At 37.4% G+C, this 17,227-nt stretch overlaps 1 protein-coding gene and 1 long non-coding RNA gene across 10 annotated transcripts; one reads left to right on the top strand and one right to left on the bottom strand.

Annotated features, from left to right (window-relative positions):
* The first annotated feature begins 939 nt into the window (after nucleotides 1-939).
* On the top strand, nucleotides 940-3,041 carry LOC147380816 (uncharacterized). The gene is made up of 3 exons (XR_015175086.1): nucleotides 940-1,228; nucleotides 1,320-1,453; nucleotides 2,040-3,041. It is a non-coding gene; the product is annotated as an uncharacterized LOC147380816 (long non-coding RNA).
* Nucleotides 3,042-3,534: 493 nt separating this feature from the next.
* LOC147380815 (MAP3K epsilon protein kinase 1-like) lies at nucleotides 3,535-16,768 on the bottom strand. Of its 9 annotated transcripts, none has more exons than XR_015175081.1 (6): nucleotides 16,465-16,760; nucleotides 16,182-16,364; nucleotides 13,602-13,705; nucleotides 7,242-7,284; nucleotides 5,348-6,170; nucleotides 3,535-3,557 (listed from the first exon to the last, which is right to left on the bottom strand). XR_015175081.1 is itself a non-coding variant. In XM_086431207.1 (6 exons), exons 4-6 carry the CDS (start codon nucleotides 13,660-13,662, stop codon nucleotides 5,663-5,665), a joined length of 612 nt encoding a protein of 203 aa, XP_086287333.1. In that variant the 5' UTR covers nucleotides 13,663-13,705; nucleotides 16,182-16,364; nucleotides 16,465-16,587; nucleotides 16,686-16,768; the 3' UTR covers nucleotides 4,926-5,662. The 9 variants fall into 9 exon arrangements, 5 of the variants coding, with proteins under 5 accessions (XP_086287333.1, XP_086287332.1, XP_086287334.1 ...); XR_015175084.1 differs by lacking the exon at nucleotides 3,535-3,557 and adding an exon at nucleotides 13,459-13,508 and having other exon boundaries at nucleotides 4,925-6,133; XM_086431207.1 differs by lacking the exon at nucleotides 3,535-3,557 and having other exon boundaries at nucleotides 4,926-6,170; nucleotides 16,465-16,587; nucleotides 16,686-16,768.
* Between the last annotated feature and the right edge of the window lie 459 nt (nucleotides 16,769-17,227).

Here is a 17,227-nt window from a genome sequence, read left to right as displayed (position 1 = left end):
ATGGTTAGTGGTGTAAGAAACCAATTCTTTTGGGATTGGTTTAGTGTTGCCAAATTAGATTTTGTATAAATTGTTTTAGTAGTGCAAAAATTCAGGTTTTTAGATCTGTTTTTTGTGAGTTTAGATTTTGCAATTGTTTTGTGTGACATGAAAATGAGATTTTTTTACGCATAAAACATATATGAAATTTTTTGGACTGGCTCGACCTAACCCATAAATAGACCCAAATGGATGGGTTGGGTTCAAGTAAGATTTTATGCATGATTAGCACTAGACCCAACCCATCACAATCCATAGTTTTAAGATGTCGCTATTTGCCTCTTATGACGTAGTGAACCTTTCGATTCCACCAAATTACACATTTTGATACAAATCCCAAATGCATACCTTATGTACTTTCGGCTTAGAACACTAAGGACTACCAAATTTTTTAAGTGTGGAGCTTTTGATAATCTCCATGACTTCACATCCTTAGGCTTTGCTTATGTATGGGATTGTAAAGCATTTTCTAAGTTAAATATCCTAATTAGAATGAATAAAATAGAAAACTTAATAGTACTATAGTCCATCAATGTAAAAATTCATACAAGTCAAACAAAAGAATGAAAAGTAACCCAGGACTCATAATACCTTTGGATTCATTTTCTTCACACAACTCAGAATAAATACCAACTCTATCTATGAATGTCTCTAATTAGAATGAATAAAACAGAACACTTAGTAGTATTATAGTCCATCAATGTAAAAAAACTCATACAAGTTAGCAAAAGAATAAAAAGTAAAACCTAGGGACTCATAATACCTTTGGAACCGTATGACCGTTAAATTCTACATCCATTTTTTTCACACAACTCAGAATGAATACCACTTCTATCTGTAAATGTCTCTAAAACTCCACTTTGTATACCACATTAATTGACAAAGGGAGAGTGGGATATCTCTTGAGAGAGCTGCTTCAACATCGGGTGTTGCATCTCAGACAGCTTCGGGTGTGCTATCTGGTTCAGGTGTCCTAAATGCTAGACCAGGAGGTGCGACATCTTCCAGGTTACTTTCCCATATCAACATTCAATGCTGATGTGGCTAGGGATTATCTTGAAAGGTGGCAGAACTTTTGCTTGAATTTGCCCACGCAGACACAACTGTCAAGTCTTTCATGTGTACCCAATGTTTGCTTAGTCGTTTTTTTCAGATGTTCCATAGGGTTGAACCTCCTATACTTTTGAAGGTTTGTATGGAAATTCATTGATATTATAAAGGTTCAGCGTCTCTATATAATTCTGACTCCATATGATGTTGCTGCTTCTGTTTTCTTATAGTTGTTGAAGTGTATCAATCATTTGTCGACCGACCCAATTGCCTAGAAAATCTTCAGCGAGCAGATGCTATCAAACATTTGATCCCAAACCTCGAACTCCAAGAAGGGGCTCTTTTATCTCAAATACATCATGAAGTGAGTCTTCTTGATTTGCGCTTTGTTCCTAGCCCAAAGATGATCAGGGAATAATATACTACCTGCAACATTTCCAGTTTGTGTTTGTATGTGTGCTTTTCAAAGCTATTTTTTTAATATATAAAGTTAAAATATTTTGAAAAACCTGACTTATTGGAAATAGGTAAGCTATCCTGAAACATACCATTGGCATTTATTGTTCTTTTCCATACAAATGCTAATTTTTGTTTATGACCTTCTTTTCTTGTTTTTTAATTGTTTGTTTTTAAGCGATACATTTGCAAACTTTTGTTCAAACTTTTGAATATTGATGTGAAAGCTATTTGTTTGAAGCTTATTTTGCCATTGAGTTATTTTTGGTGTGGAATCCAACTCATGACCTATTTAATTGAATTATGAATGTTGAATTGGAATGAGAGACTATAATATAAAAGAAGTTTGGCTAAGATGCCAAGGTGGAAAAAGGCATATGCAATATCATCACTTCATTTTTGAGAGGTTGTTTTGACTTAAGCTGAGAAAAGTTTGTGTCAATGACCCACCCATTTTAGGATGTTGTCTGACTAAATAAATTCTATTGTTGAAGGTTCTCAATGCACTCTTCAACCTATGCAAGATGAACAAAAGGAGACGAGCAAGCTGTTGAAAACGGGATTATCCCACACTTGATGCATTTCATCATGTCAGATTCACCCTTGAAACAATACGCTTTACCTCTACTCTGCGATATGGTCCATGCATCCCGTAATTCAAGGGAGCATCTAAGGGCCCATGGTGGGCTGGATGTGTACTTGAAGTTGCTGGATGATGAGCTGTGGTCAGTGACTGCATTAGATTCTATTGCAGTTTGCTTGGCACATGATAATGAAAGCAGGAAAGTAGAACAAGCGTTACTGAAGAAGGAAGCAGTTCACAAATTGGTGAAGTTAGGCTGTCCAGAACAACATTTTGTTCACATATTGGAGCCATTCTTTAAAATTATCATGTAAGTTACCTACCTATCATTTGTCTCTTTTTTTTTTTTTTTTCTTTTTCTCTCGTCTCTATCTGTTGAGCATGTCTCATTTTTCATTTAAAAATATTCAATTGAGTTGACTGTCGGAATGGTTTACCAACAGCATAGTGGAACATGCAATGCAGAAGCAGAGAAAGGGTGTGGGAGTAACCACTTTTCTCTTTTCTGATAAGTAAAATTTATCAATTGCAAATAACAGCAAGAGGAATACAAAGTCAGGTGATTGAGAAGACCGGCCTATCAAAAAACCAAAAAAACAAAAACAAAAACAAAAACAAAAAAACAAAAAAAGAAGTCAAAAGCCAAACCTCAACCCTTGTCGACTAGCATAACACCCTCTCCCCTCTTCGAACACACATTTAAGAAATCCTCGAAGAAGATTCCACTAAACTCAAGAAAGAGCTTATAAAGATAAGTTTTCCTTCCTCTGAAAAACACATCCGTCCCTCTCCTTCCACAAGCTCCAATATACAGCAAATCTTCTGCGTGGGGGCCAACCACTCAATCTCCTGTGCTAACTATGACCTGATTTTTTGATTCTATGTACTATCAATTGTCCTCTTCTGGAGTATTTGCTTCCAAAAATGAAATATATCAGATGGTAATCATCTGATTGTGTCAACTTTTGACTGGAACTGTTTTATACAAATTTCTATTTCACCTTATATTATTGACTCAGAATCACATCCTGGTCATGAGCCCAAGAAGTTTGTGATCATCAGCAGGATGTTTAATGTTGAAATCCCATCACATGACTGACCAATGGAGGCTTAAAGCCTCCTACTGAAGTTTGTGTTTGGTTCATATTCATGATCAATGAGGCTACTAATTATGGTGGCTTTGAGCTTCCGTTTTTCAAGCATGTGTTGTTTCACAGATTCTGACCCCATGGATCTTGGAGTGTCATTGATGCAAAGAACCAAATACTCTACTGCTTGCACCAGAAACATTTTTAATAACATGAATTGCATGCCTAGCTTCAGACCTGAAACAACATTAGTTGGCTAATCCCATCTTCTTTATTGCTATCTTATGCAAAATTCTAGCATAGAGTCCAGATTTCCATTTTCTTCTTCCACGTCCCAAAACCTTTGCAAAAGCATGAATGATTGGTTTAGCACATTCTATCAAATGAATATATGATGTGGCAACAAAAGCCCATCTGATTTTAAAGGATAATTTCTCTTTTATACAACACCTTGAACAACCAAGGAATAGCATATAGAAAAAATGATCCAAAAAAAGGAAAAAACATTTCTTTTCTTGATAGGTGAACAGAATTTATTAGAAGAAAAAAGAGAATGTCCAAAAGGGAGGATGAGATATCCAGCCCAAAAACAGAAAAACAGCAAAAAAGATCCTACGAAAAAAGAACAAGCCCAACACAGCTCTACTCCAGATTACATACCCTATCCCATCTTAGGCTTCAAAAACACACTCCTCTAAACACCTTAAAAAGGAAGAGCATTTCTAAAATACTCATCATGAATATTATGTTACCAGGATATTATAGTACCATGGTTGACTTAGATCTGAAGGGAGTTATCCTCATCCCAACAACAGGTTAAGATTTTAAGGTTAGAACGTATCATGTCATTCAATGTTTTAATTGCACGAGGTGTATCTGAGGTGGTTTTCCATTATGAAGGGAAGCAATGCTTTGCTTTCAAGGGAAATAAAATATAAACAAAAAATTGCATAAAAACATAAATAAAATTTAAAAATGAACAACCCATATAAATAAAAAGCAAACAAGAGAAATTAGCAATCTTATATTCATGATTTAACTCGATGATAGACAACTCTTAATGTAGACATCATCAGCAGTAAACAGTTAAAAGAATAAATGTAATTCTATACTACGTATCAAGCACAACTCACCAAGTTGGCTCATTGTCCAGATTTTGCCTCTACTCAATCCTCAACTCACTAACTATATATATATATATATATATATATATATATATTATAGATGGTGCTCAAACTTTGATTTAAGGCTTTGCTGATGATGATAAAATGATGCTCTCAAACCACAGTTTTCTCTCTACACATTGACACACTATACATTCATCTTCACTCCACACTATGCCACCTCACCCTCTTAACTGAATATATATAGATATATATATATCTATATATATATATATATATATATTATATATATTATAGATGGTGCTCAAACTTTTGATTTAAGGCTTTGCTGATGATGATAAAAACTGATGCTCTCAAACCACAGTTTTCTCTCTACACATTTGACACACTATACATTCATCTTCACTCCACACTATGCCACCTCACCCTCTTAACAGAACTCTTCTATAAAATGGCCATCCCTGTCTCTCTCTAAGGTGGGGCTGTCTCCCAAGTCCCAATGATAACATGACATCCCTGAACAAGTTATTCTGTTTAACTGAAAAAAAAAATACATATAACTTTCTATTACTCTTTATAATTTACTTATAAAAAAAAAAATTACTTGTTATAATTTGATCTAAATTTTCATTTTAAACATGGTTGTGGAGGGTAAGATGGGAAAAGAAAAAGATAAAGAAAACAACTGCCCATTTTATAGTATAGAGTCAAGGCTTAAGCATCAACGTGCCTAGAGGCTTACATATCAACCTGTTGAGGCAAAAGCGTAACATATTTCAGTCGAGATTTGAGCCTCTAGACACAACCCATTTGTCTCACCTCACTTCATTGCAAAGGCACCTCAAGGGATGCTTTTTAAACAATGGCTTCAATATCATCTTATTAGCAAAGTGATGAAGTTAAAATGTACAAACTTGAAGTTGTATATATATATATATAGCTTTGTATTAACATTTTTGTAACAACACTACAAAGTGGCCAGAGAAGAGAAACACAAAACTGATCACCTGCAAATTCTGCCATCAAGAAATTTAGTTCACCATTTATTTTCCTTTCTTCAGATGCATGTAGCAGAGGCAGTATACTTTCATGCCTCTCCAATCCAGAGAAGTGGCGCACATAGTCAAGATGACCAGCGAAATGATGAGAAGGAGGTTCCTTGTCTAACAAGCTAAGAAGAGGTCGAACTTGATCTTGCTGAGAAACTAGTGTATTAGGGAATCCATTTGATGCAAGTTCCATTTGTTTTGGAGGCTTATCAGTAGATATCCTATTATTAGTAGAATTAATGACTCGTTGCTGTCTGAGAACATCAGCTTCTGCTAGAGAAGGATCGGGCTTGGAAGTAGTTGCCTCTTCATTGATGGAAGAATTCCAGATGTTATCCAGCTTGCTGGTTCTGGCAATTTAGAAGCTACTGAAGTTTTTATTACAGCATGACTTGACAACCGACGCCTATCATTATCTGACCTCTGGGAGTGGGAAGATGAAGCATGTGATGGTTCCAATGTTCCGACAGACAAGGGGTGGTCAATGACCTTAAGTAGATCAGTTTGACCTGAACCGGAAAGTGGTATTGTTTCACCCTGTATTGTAATAGGATAACTAGAATCTAGTGTGCCACATCGTGGCCGTGGAGCAGAACCATCTGTTCCACCACCACTAGATATAGAGGCTAGTCGAGTTGCCTCAGTCAAGCTGTGAAGGGTGTTGATGAGCCTAATAAGTATTCCATTCTTTGCAGCAATGCAACAGAAATCATTTCTTGGTATTGAACGCTGTAGCATAAATACCTGCCACATACCATCAATGGCAAGATGAACCATTTCCCTGGAGAATAAGCTCAGAGTTATACAGAGGACAAAGGAAATAAATGAAATTCTGCTACTGCACATCCCTATTATTGTGCATCAAGAGGAAATAAAGAAATAATTATGGCATCCTCACGCCTAACCTACTTGTACCATACAAGTGCAAATGTAAAATGTATAACTCGAGACCTACCATTGGTCCAATAACTCCCACCAAAGACAATCATATTTTGAAGGCAATCCCAATCATCCAATACACAGACAATCAAGAAAAGGTCTATAAAGCCTAAATGCATCTATTCCCAAAAAAGGAAACCTTCTAAGAAAATTTGAACGACAGGGCTCGGATCGCCAGTATGTGCCACATGCAAATCATAGCATCATCATCTTGGAGATCAGGTGTATCAACTTTCCATGTATTTTTCAACATAATATGGTACGAGTGCAGTACAAACCTGTATTTTGCATAATCAACCTCTAGAAAATCAACCACAACAAGTATTTCCTAGCAAGCAATGAACATTTGCAGTGTTAAGGAGCTGGACAGAAGAAGAAGCTTCCATAATTTCCAACATAGCTAATTTATGGAGACACAAGCTACAAGACCAGGAAATACATAGAACGAAAACATTTATAAGCATGTTCCAATTCCAAAATGCGCTGAAGAAAAAGAAAAAGAAAACTCCAGTTACTGAGGATGAGGTGGATGAGGATAACCAAACATCTGAATGAATGACCTCCTCAAAAGTCCAAACCCACGAGCACAGTGCACAAGGTGAATAGGTAGAGGTAGGGTCCTATCAAGAAGATCTTATCTAAAAATGGATATAATTTTAGAACTATGTGGCCTTCATGTTCTTTTGGAATCTCAAAAGAGTTCTTAAAAATATAAAAAGTTTAGATGTTTTGGATCAACCGATCAAATGAATCCATTTTTGTTAGTAGCCATCCAACTCCAAACAAAGCAATGCCACATGTAGGAAAAGATGAAGTTCCAGTATTACTAGGCCTACAAGACAAGCCTAAGTGATAGACGGTTTTGTGTACTTACCAGGCCTACAAGACAAGCATTTTCCCGGAAATAGTGTACCTTCGATTATTTGATTTATAATTTGGAGAACCGAACATGTAACCTGAAACAGAAAAAGTCATACAACATGTTTGGGGTTCTTCAGAATTTTTAATTGCAATAAAGAGCTTGGCATTGAAGTCATTGAAATGGAACTCAAATCAATCCAGTTCGAAATTAGAGAAGATTAAGTAATATTAATTAGCCCTAATTAGGCTATATAAAAGTTACATAAGAGAAATAAAGAAAAAAAGGGAAAAGACTAAAATAACCCTAGACTTATTTAACACTCCCCCTCAAGTTGGTGCGTGGATATCAACTATGCCCAACTTGGACAAGACATCTTCAAAGGAATTTTTACTAACTCCTTTAATAAGAACATCAGCAAGTTGTTGAGAGGTAGGAACAAAGGGAGTACAAATCTGTCCAGAAACTATCTTTTCTCTAATGAAATGACGATCAACTTCTATGTGTTTCGTTCTGTCATGCTGAACCGGATTTGCAGCTATGTTAATAGCTGATTTATTATCGCAATATAGTAAGAAGGGAACCGGCACAGGAAGACATAAATCAGCTAGTAAGATTTTGAGCCACAACAACTCGCATACTCCAAGTGCCATAGCTCTGTATTCTGACTCAGCACTCGACCGAGAAACCACATCCTGCTTCTTACTACGCCAAGTTACCAAGTTACCACCAACTTTAGTACAATACCCAGAAGAAGTAGACCTTCTATCAGTCACTGAACCAGCATAATCTGCATCTGTCCATGCCTCAATGCGAAGATGACCATGATTGTTGAATAAAATACCTCGACCAGGACATCCCTTAAGGTATCTAAGAATACGATAAACAGCAGCAAGATGAGATGTTCGAGGCGAGTGCATAAACTGACTTACAACACTAACAGCATAGGCAATGTCAGGGCGAGTCATAGACAAGTAAATCAACTTTCCCACAAGACGCTGATATTGGCCAATATCTGACACACACTCCCCCTCAGAATCAGCCAACCTGTGATTCTGCTCAATAGGAGTATCAGCTGGACGAGATCCAAGCTGACCAGAGGCACTGAGTAAATCAAGAACATACTTACGCTGAGAAATAAATATACCAGACTTGGACCGGGCAACCTCAATACCCAGAAAATAGCGAAGATGGCCAAGGTCCTTAATCTCAAATTGACGTCCTAAATAAGTTTTGACCTCGGTAAGGCCATCGGCATCATCTCCAGTAAGAACAATATCATCCACATACACAATTCAGAGCAACAGTTTTGCCTTGGGAGTGACGCAAGAACAAGGTGTGATCAGCAGAACTCTGATGGAAACCAAACTGATGCATGGCCTAGTGAAGCGCTCAGACCAAGCACGAGGAGACTGCTTCAAGACCATAAAGGGACCGGCGAAGACGACAAACATGTGCAGGAGAAGAAGAAGGAAGAAACCCAGGAGGTTGGACCATATAGACTTCTTCCTGAAGATCACCATTGAGGAAAGCATTCTTGACATCTAACTGAAAAAGAGGCCATCCTCAGATAGCAGCAACAGAAAGGAGAACACGAATGGTGGTCATCTTGGCAACCGGAGCAAAAGTTTCTTGATAATCAATCCCATAAGTCTGAGCATAACCCTTGGCCACCAGACGGGCCTTATAACGAGCAATGGAACCGTCCGGATTATGCTTAAGCGTGAAGACCCAGCGACAACCCACAGCTTTCCTTCCAGGCGGAAGAGGAACAATTTCCCAAGTTTGAGTTTTTTCAAGAGCAGTCAACTCATCAATCATAGTTGCGCGCCACTCAAGATGAGCAATAGCATCTGCAACAGTAGTAGGAAAAGAAACAGCGGAAACAGAAGCAAGAAAACTCCGATAGGAGGGTGATAGTGCAGAATCAGATATATAATTTGAAATGGGATAAGTACAAGTGCACTTACCCTTACGAGTGGCAATAGGACGATCATCACAAGGAACAGACGGAAGCAGAGCTGGTCGGACATAGAAGTGATGGTAGTATCACGGGGACGTCGAGAGTAAACCTGCAATGGAGGAAAGGACAAACTGACGGGGGGTGGAGAGGGAGGAACAGGCATGGGAAGGGAAAATAAAGAAGGAAAAGAATCATTAAGTGAATCTAGAGGAAACCACTCAGATTGAATACCAACGGTCCCACTATAGTAAGGAGTATGCTAAAAAAAAGAAACATCTCGAGAAATGAAACGCCGTCGAGAAGGAGGATGGTAACAACGGTATCATTTCTAGGTAGAGGAATAACCCAGAAAGATATATTTTACGGCCTTAGGGTCAAGTTTAGTACGAGTTTGGCAAGAATTTGAACAAAGCAGACACACCCAAACACGCGCGGAGGAAGTGGAAACACAGGACGATCTGGGAGAGAGCTTAGAAAGGGGTGTCGCAAACTGAAGAACACTGGAGGGGGTCCGATTAATAAGGTAAACAGCAGTAAGAACTGCATCGGCCCAATAGGATTGAGGCACATTCATGCCAATAGAAATGGCACGAGCTAACTCTAGAATATGGCGATTTTTTCGTTCTGAGCGACCATTCTGCTGAGGGGTCTTAACATTGGACATTTGATGCTCAATGCCAGACTCTAAACAAAGTTTCAAGACCTCACTATAGGTGTACTCAGTACCATGATCAGAACGGAAGGTCTTGATGGTACAACCAAATTGGGTATGAACCATAGCAAGAAATTGCTTGAAGATCCCATAAACCTCACTCTTGTGTTTCATAAGATAAACCCAAGTGGTACGACTGTGGTCATCGATGAACAAAACAAAATAGCGAAAACCAAGAGTGGATGTGACAGGGGAAGGACCCCACACATCAGAATGAATTAAGTCAAACATAGCAGGTGTAGTAGTATTCATACTAATAGGATAAGAAGAACGCACATGTTTAGCTAATTGACAAGTTTCACAAGACAAATCAAACAAATTGTTATTATGAAATAAAGTAGGGAACATGTGTTTCAAATATCCAAAGGAAATATGGCCTAAACGTAAATGCCAACGCATTACAAGAGCCTTATTAGACTGACTACGACTACTACTAAGCTGAAGAGCAGAATGAGTGCTAGGTGAACCGGGAACGTCCAAGAGATACAATCCATTTACTTCATGTCCAGTGCCAATCGTCCTCTTCGACTCCAGATCCTGAAAGACACAATGAGAGGGATAAAAGGTTACACTGCAGTTCAAATTTTTTGTAAGACTACTAACAGATACAAGGTTAGTAGTAAGTTGAGGAACATGAAGTGTGTTAGTTAAGGATAAAGAAGATGTAACGGGTAAATGACCTTGACCAGCTATGGAAGACAAAGAACCATCAGCCAGTCGGACCTTGCGATGACCAGAACAAACACTATAGGTTTTAAATAGGGAGGACGTACCGGTCATGTTATCTGAGGCACCAGAATCAATGATCCATGGTGAGGAAGTGGTAGAAACACTGTGTGCAGATGCTAAGGTACCTGAGTGAGCGAAAGTAGAAACTGGCTGAGATGAGGTCTCTATCTGATTGAAGAATTTTCTAAACTTGTCAAGCTCAGCTTAGGACAGAGATACCGAATCCGATGAGGAGGTAGTAGCTGAAGGAAGTGCTAAATCATTCGTTTGCTGAGAAATTACATGAGCTGAAGACCGTTGAGACTGTTGACGACGCTGGTTAGGACGACCATGAAGTGCATAATAGCGAGTCTTCACATGACCCAACTTTCCACAATGATCACACTTATGTCGCTGACGGGTAGGCAGAGGCCCACTGGGGGACTGTGAAGAAGGCAGACGAGCAAGCATAGCGGAGTGATCTCCCGAAGAAAAGGGTTATGACAGCTGCGCGACGACTCTCATCAGCCAAGACATAGGAATACGCAGTCTGTAGGGAAGGAAAAGGATCCATTCCCAATAAATGAACCCTCGCATATTCAAACTCATCTCGGAGACCAGCCAGAAACTGAAAAACTCGATTCTTATCCAGAATTGACGCATATAATGTCTCATCAAGAGGGTCCTTCCAGGAGTAGTACGAAGAATAAAATGTCAACTCTTCCCACCGAGCACGTAGTTGTGATATATAGGTAGTAACAGAAGAGTCACCCTGCGAGAGTCTAGAAAATCTCACGTTCTAGGTTAAAAATCCTGACATTGTTTTGACGTTGCGAGTAAATGCTCTTTGCAGAATCCCATATCTGTTTTGCTGTCGAGGAGAACATAAAACCAGCTGCAATGTGTGATTGCATGGATGTAACCAACCAGGAACGGACCATAGAATCATTAGCAAACCAATGTGAGTAAGAACTGTCGGTCTGTGCAGGTTGTTTGTCAGCCCCTGTGAGGTAACCGATTTTCCCTTTTCCACCAATGAACATTTCAACCGATCGTGCCCAAAGGAGATAGTTAGGACCATCTAATTTCACGGTAGTTTGAATGCTTGGAAAGTCAGTTGAATGAGAAGGAAGACCACTCGATCCATTACTAATACCAGTGATTGAGGAAGAGGATGATCAGAAGCCATCAAATAATCCGAGTACTTTGGTTTGAAGAGAGTTCACAAGATGTGGGCACGATTCTCTAAAATAAAGTGATCGCAGCACCCTAAAGGTGACAATACACGATCAAAAGAGCTATAAAGGTTGATTAAACACTGTTGTGGGAGACCCAATAATCATTTCGCAGCGTAAAGACTTAAGTAATAAACACTGTCGGTATAACAGCCTCAAACAGCACCAAATGGCCACAATCTATGATCTCACGACTTAGAACAACCCCAAACAAACACACAAAGAGCCACAATCTATGATCTCACGACTTATAACAGCGCAAACAACACCAAATAGTCACAATCTATGATCTCACAACTTATAACAGCACCCTGCTGTGTTGCCTACTGAAGCAATCACTTGTTGTGATAAAAATCGAAAAAACAGAGGAAGAAAGTACTCCCACTAGTGTCGTATAGAGCAGAACATCATCTGCTGTGATCATTCAGACTCAAATAGCCACTCACAAGTGTCGTACAGGTTCAAACACCAACCTACTTGAGTCGTACAGGGTAGAACAGCCACCACTGGCGTCGCCGGCTCCAAAGAAGTCAGTTACTGTGATCGTAGAGGTTGAAACAGCCTACGTTGGGAGTCGTAGTACTCAAACACAGACACTGTGGTGTCGTAAGCCTTAGACAGAGCCATTTTGATGTCGCTGGTCGCAAACAGCATCACTGCTGTAACTACAGCCTGATCGCAGGCTCTGTATAGCTATATATTTCCTATCGCATGCTGCGATTAGGGTTTGTGTGAAGAAGAACCCCCGTAGGGGTGATACGAGTTGAAGAAGAGAAGTGTAGGGTGTTTGTTTTAACGAAGGATAGATCGATTGAGTTTTCACCGAGGAAGAAGAAGGAGTTGGAGGTCGAACTTGCTCTGATACCAAGTTCGAAATTAGAGAAGATTAAGTAATATTAATTAGCCCTAATTAGGCTATATAAAAGTTACATAAGAGAAAATAAAGAAGGAAAAGACTAAAATAACCCTAGACTTATTTAACAACCCCACCCAAACTCAACAAGAAAGAACACCAAATCCATCAATCTTTCTATTACCATCTCTCCAAAACCTCTCCCAAAACTCATCAAATGCACTCGCTGTTCCACTAAATTTCCAACCTATGTTGCCATTAAGTACAATCCATTTATCAAATAACCTTTCCACCTAAGAATATCATATATTAACTGTATGGATTCATATAGTACAAATCCATCCAACCTACATTATATAATGGATCTCTGTTCTAATTTAACACAAAGAGAGCTCCTATGAACTCCATATTAACACAATTCAAAAAATGGTCTAGACCTATTATAATCTACTCACAAAAGATCAAAATCCTATTATCACAATCATTTGACCTAAGGAGAACTTTATCATCAAAGAAAAAACAAGGAAGAAATATAAATAGATCGAATATGAGGAATTGATACTCAAAACCATTACTAATCAAGATAGATCTATCAGATTTGAGAAAACAACAAGATTTACCATAGAGAATGACTGCACACAAGATCAAAGACCCACGATTTCTCCAGGATCTATCCATGGTGTTAGGGTTTGTGTTCTCTCTCTCTCTCTCAAAGGTGGAAAATGGAATGATAGATCTCTCTTTGAACAATTTTTTTAACTTAGAAAAAATATAAAACATAAAAAAGATAAAACCCTCACTTGAGTTTGATTCGAAGATTGAGAAGAGAAGGAGAAGACGAAGACGGCGACTGAATCCATAAAGTCACGAAAAAATATGATTAGAGGGAATATCAACTTGAGTTCTTAATATTAGTGATGAACAACTTGAGTGGAAAAAATACCTGGTGCACAAGAAGTACTGTGGGAATGACAAATGTCAGAATTGTTACTTCGACTTTTCATAGCAAAGCCCTACACAACATCACAAAAGGGTCGGCAACACCTCCTAAACACAAGCAAAAAAGAATTACAAACACAGGAAAAACTACAAAATAAAATGCCATATACAATTAAAGGAACCAAAATCAAAACCACAAACACAATCCCTTTTCTTTAAAATAAACAAATCCAATGGTCAAGATAAAACATGAATCTTGAGGATAAATCACACCCGATTGTTGGATTTTGCATTTTAACTGTTGAGATTGTGTATTTGTTAAGGATATAGGGACTTTCACTAGTAATATCACACAATTTGAACCCTTTGAGCACCACAATTTAATCTTAGCCTTATAGATTATAACCATATTCACTCCAAGTAACATAGGCCATAGAAATCTATTTACCAGAGACACCACAAATGATCTCACCATCATTAATGCAAGGACTACAATAGTATTCATTTAATTTATACAATCTAAAACATCAAGACACCACAATTTGATCTGACTCCATAATATCACTATCATCACATCAAGACATAGATAACAACCATAACTTATTCCATTTATCATAGAAATCCTTTTTCTAAAAGGCCACATGAAATTACTCTTCACCAAGCACAAAAATATTTCACCAAATTTTAATCCCAGTCCTTTGGAATAATATTTTGACAAACAATATCGGTTGCATCATCTAACTTCAATGGGATTTATTTAACTAGAAACTCAAAATCATTCAATTTCCAATCCTAGAATTCAATAATAGATTTATAAGAACATTAAACAAATAGAATCTGAAATATTTAGCCCTAAGGGCTGTCATCATATAACACTTAATCAAAACCATCAAAATATCACAATCGAATATCGTTCTATGCACCTCACTCTGTAATCTTCACTACCATCAAAGTACAAATCAAAGATAATAATCTCACTACATATAACAAATGAATCTTTTCTTTAAAAGGTCCACAAAAAAATACATCTTCCAAATTTCAAACTTTTGAAAAAGTAAACTCAATTATTTCATTTTCAATCCCAAAACTAAAAAATGTTGTTAAAAGTCATTCAAGAAAGTGAATATGAAATTTAATCCTTTAGTTGAAGACCTAGACAAAAATAATATCGATCACATCTACCAAATTTCAAACTTATTGAAAAGGTAAACTCAATTCTTTCATTTTCGATCCCAAAACTCAAAAATATTGTTCAAAGCCATTCAAGAAAGTGAATATGAAATTTAAAGTAATGTAAAGTCCGCAAATCCTATCCTTTTTGTGATTCTTATTCAATTTTGATGATATTCTTTCCAAGTTTTCAAGTGTCATGGATCTCACTCATGTCTATGCTTGATTTTTATAAATGATTGTATATTGTTGCTATCTTTGAGAGCGTGACCCTACATGAAGCATTCTTCCCTTTCTCACCATCCGATCCTTTTGATGCATGTTATTTGTTATATATGCACCATTTCTCCTCAAACCAATTTACATTTATTCTAACCCCAAGGGTTGGCCTAATGGAAAGTCTAGCCTAGACAAACTCCTCAAGAAGGGTAGGTCAAGTGTTCAAAACCACACGAAGCAATGAATTCCTTGGGGCCACCCCCTTCAGGGTCCCGTTCACCCTCAACTCAACTAGTTGCATGTATGACTTTCCGAGGGAGTGGTGCATGTGACCACGGGATTAGTCTCACCCGAAGGGTGGGGGGATACCTACGATAAGCAAAAAAAACATATATAGATAGATAGATAGATAGGATTATGATCCATGTACACACATATCTACTCATATATCTACAATGTGTTTTGCCTTATGTGGGCTAAAAGTTTTGGATTGAACTAATTTTTGGTGAGGATGATCTCTATGACGAGAAGATCATCCCCACCAAAAATCAGCTAATTCTAAAACTTGTAACCCCGTATTTATGAGTTGAAGAATTGTGGACTGTCCATTTTTTGTAAATCACTTTTGACGAGATTAAAAATTTTGGATTGAGCTGATTTTCGGTGAGGATGATCTCCTCATCATAGAGATCATCCTCACCAAAAATCAGCTCAATCCGAAACTTTTAGCCACATAGGACAAAACACGTTGTAGATGTGTACACAGAACCCAACTATATATATATACACACATTTATTTAGAATTGTAATTAGTCCTTTGTAAATGATCATGACTTTTTCTCCCACCAAATCAAAATGTCTATTCTTTCAAGACTAGCTTTTTCAGATTTACTCCCTTGAGTTTCTCCTATTCTTTTTTAGATTTTTAATCATTTCCTTTAGGACTTTTAGTTCAACTGGAAAAGTTAGCTAGCACAACATCATAGTAAAATACAGATCTAGGTAACATAGCTTCCTTTTTTTGTATGTTATAAGACTAAATAGGTTATAGTAAATGGCTTTAAATATATGAGATGCATTCATAATTCAATTTTCAATTCATTGATCATAGATTAATAATTCTCAAAAGGTAGAAACTAATTATTAAGTATTTGATAAAACAACAAAGAAATAGGTCTATATTTATTGCAGATACCTGTAATCTCCCTGTTTTTTTTAAAGATCATCCTCCAACCTCATGAAATTCTGAGTCCTCCCTCCAAATGAACTTATCCAAATGCCCATCAGATTCCTCATCACACCACCATTCCTCACTTTCTGTTCTTCTAAAAGCTACTCGACTCCTTGACCATGATGTACCAAATATAGCAGTCTGATTCTGATCAATAAGGAAGTAAATAAAAGAAATTAGAAACCAACCTATCTATCTGACTCTGATAGGTAGGAGTAATGAAACAAGGGAAGGAGTTGCATTTCACCATTTCCACATCGATTAGGAAACCACAGGCTTAGAACCTGATACAAAATCGATCACTCGATTCCTCTCTGGATGGATACTAGCAGGATAGGATAGGATATGATACTAACCATCATCTAAGCTTCTGCCACAAAACCCAAATATTAATCATCAAAGAGTTTAGAGAGGTGAAAACAAAAATTACAAATTAATAGAAAGAACAAAGTTATAAGACATAAATACCTTTCAATGGTGAGTGCAGCCATGTGGATCAGGATCTGAAAGTTTACTTCAGCCAATGTTTGGTTAATCTACAAGTTAAATATTTCTTGTAGTTGAATAATAGCTATTGTGAACAACTTCTTGGCTGATATGAAGTTGCACTTTAACCATCAAGTGGTAGACCCAAATGTCCCCAAAAGAAGCATAGAGTAGATATCCAACAAATTTAAGGGAGAAGATCCTATGAGAGTCATTTCCTAAAAGAGGATGTGTTTGTCCTATTTGGTTTGAAACATGTAAGTTTAAGACAATTGTGAAATAGGAAAACAAATTACTTGTTAACCTACATAAAAATACTTTACACAAAAACTAGTTGGTGTGCATGTGTTGGATCTTTGATTAGTTTGGAATTTAAAATTCAGTTCTACCATCTCAGGGAAAACCAATGAACCTTTAACACACAAAAATGGCTATCCCCCTTGAACCCAATTTCATTAACACTAATCCTATACCTATAAAAATCAATCTAATATCTATCTATATAAACTATATATCTTATATAT

This window comes from Akebia trifoliata, unplaced genomic scaffold (genome assembly GCF_017979445.1).
Source record: "Akebia trifoliata isolate Shusen 1 unplaced genomic scaffold, ASM1797944v1 Contig00955, whole genome shotgun sequence".
NCBI classification, from domain to species: Eukaryota; Viridiplantae; Streptophyta; class Magnoliopsida; order Ranunculales; family Lardizabalaceae; genus Akebia; species Akebia trifoliata.
The sequence above is the reverse complement of the archived record's forward strand: the minus strand, read 5'-3'. Positions and strand labels throughout refer to the sequence as shown.

Coding starts and splice junctions, on each gene's coding strand:
- LOC147380815 (XM_086431207.1), bottom strand. CDS start 13,662: ATGAAAAGTCGAAGTAACAATTCTGACATTTGTCATTCCCACAGTACT. Junction 7,285..13,601: donor CAGTACTTCTTGTGCACCAG/GTATTTTTTCCA, acceptor TTTCTGTTTCAG/GTTACATGTTCGGTTCTCCA. Junction 6,171..7,241: donor TATAAATCAAATAATCGAAG/GTACACTATTTC, acceptor CTTATTCTCCAG/GGAAATGGTTCATCTTGCCA.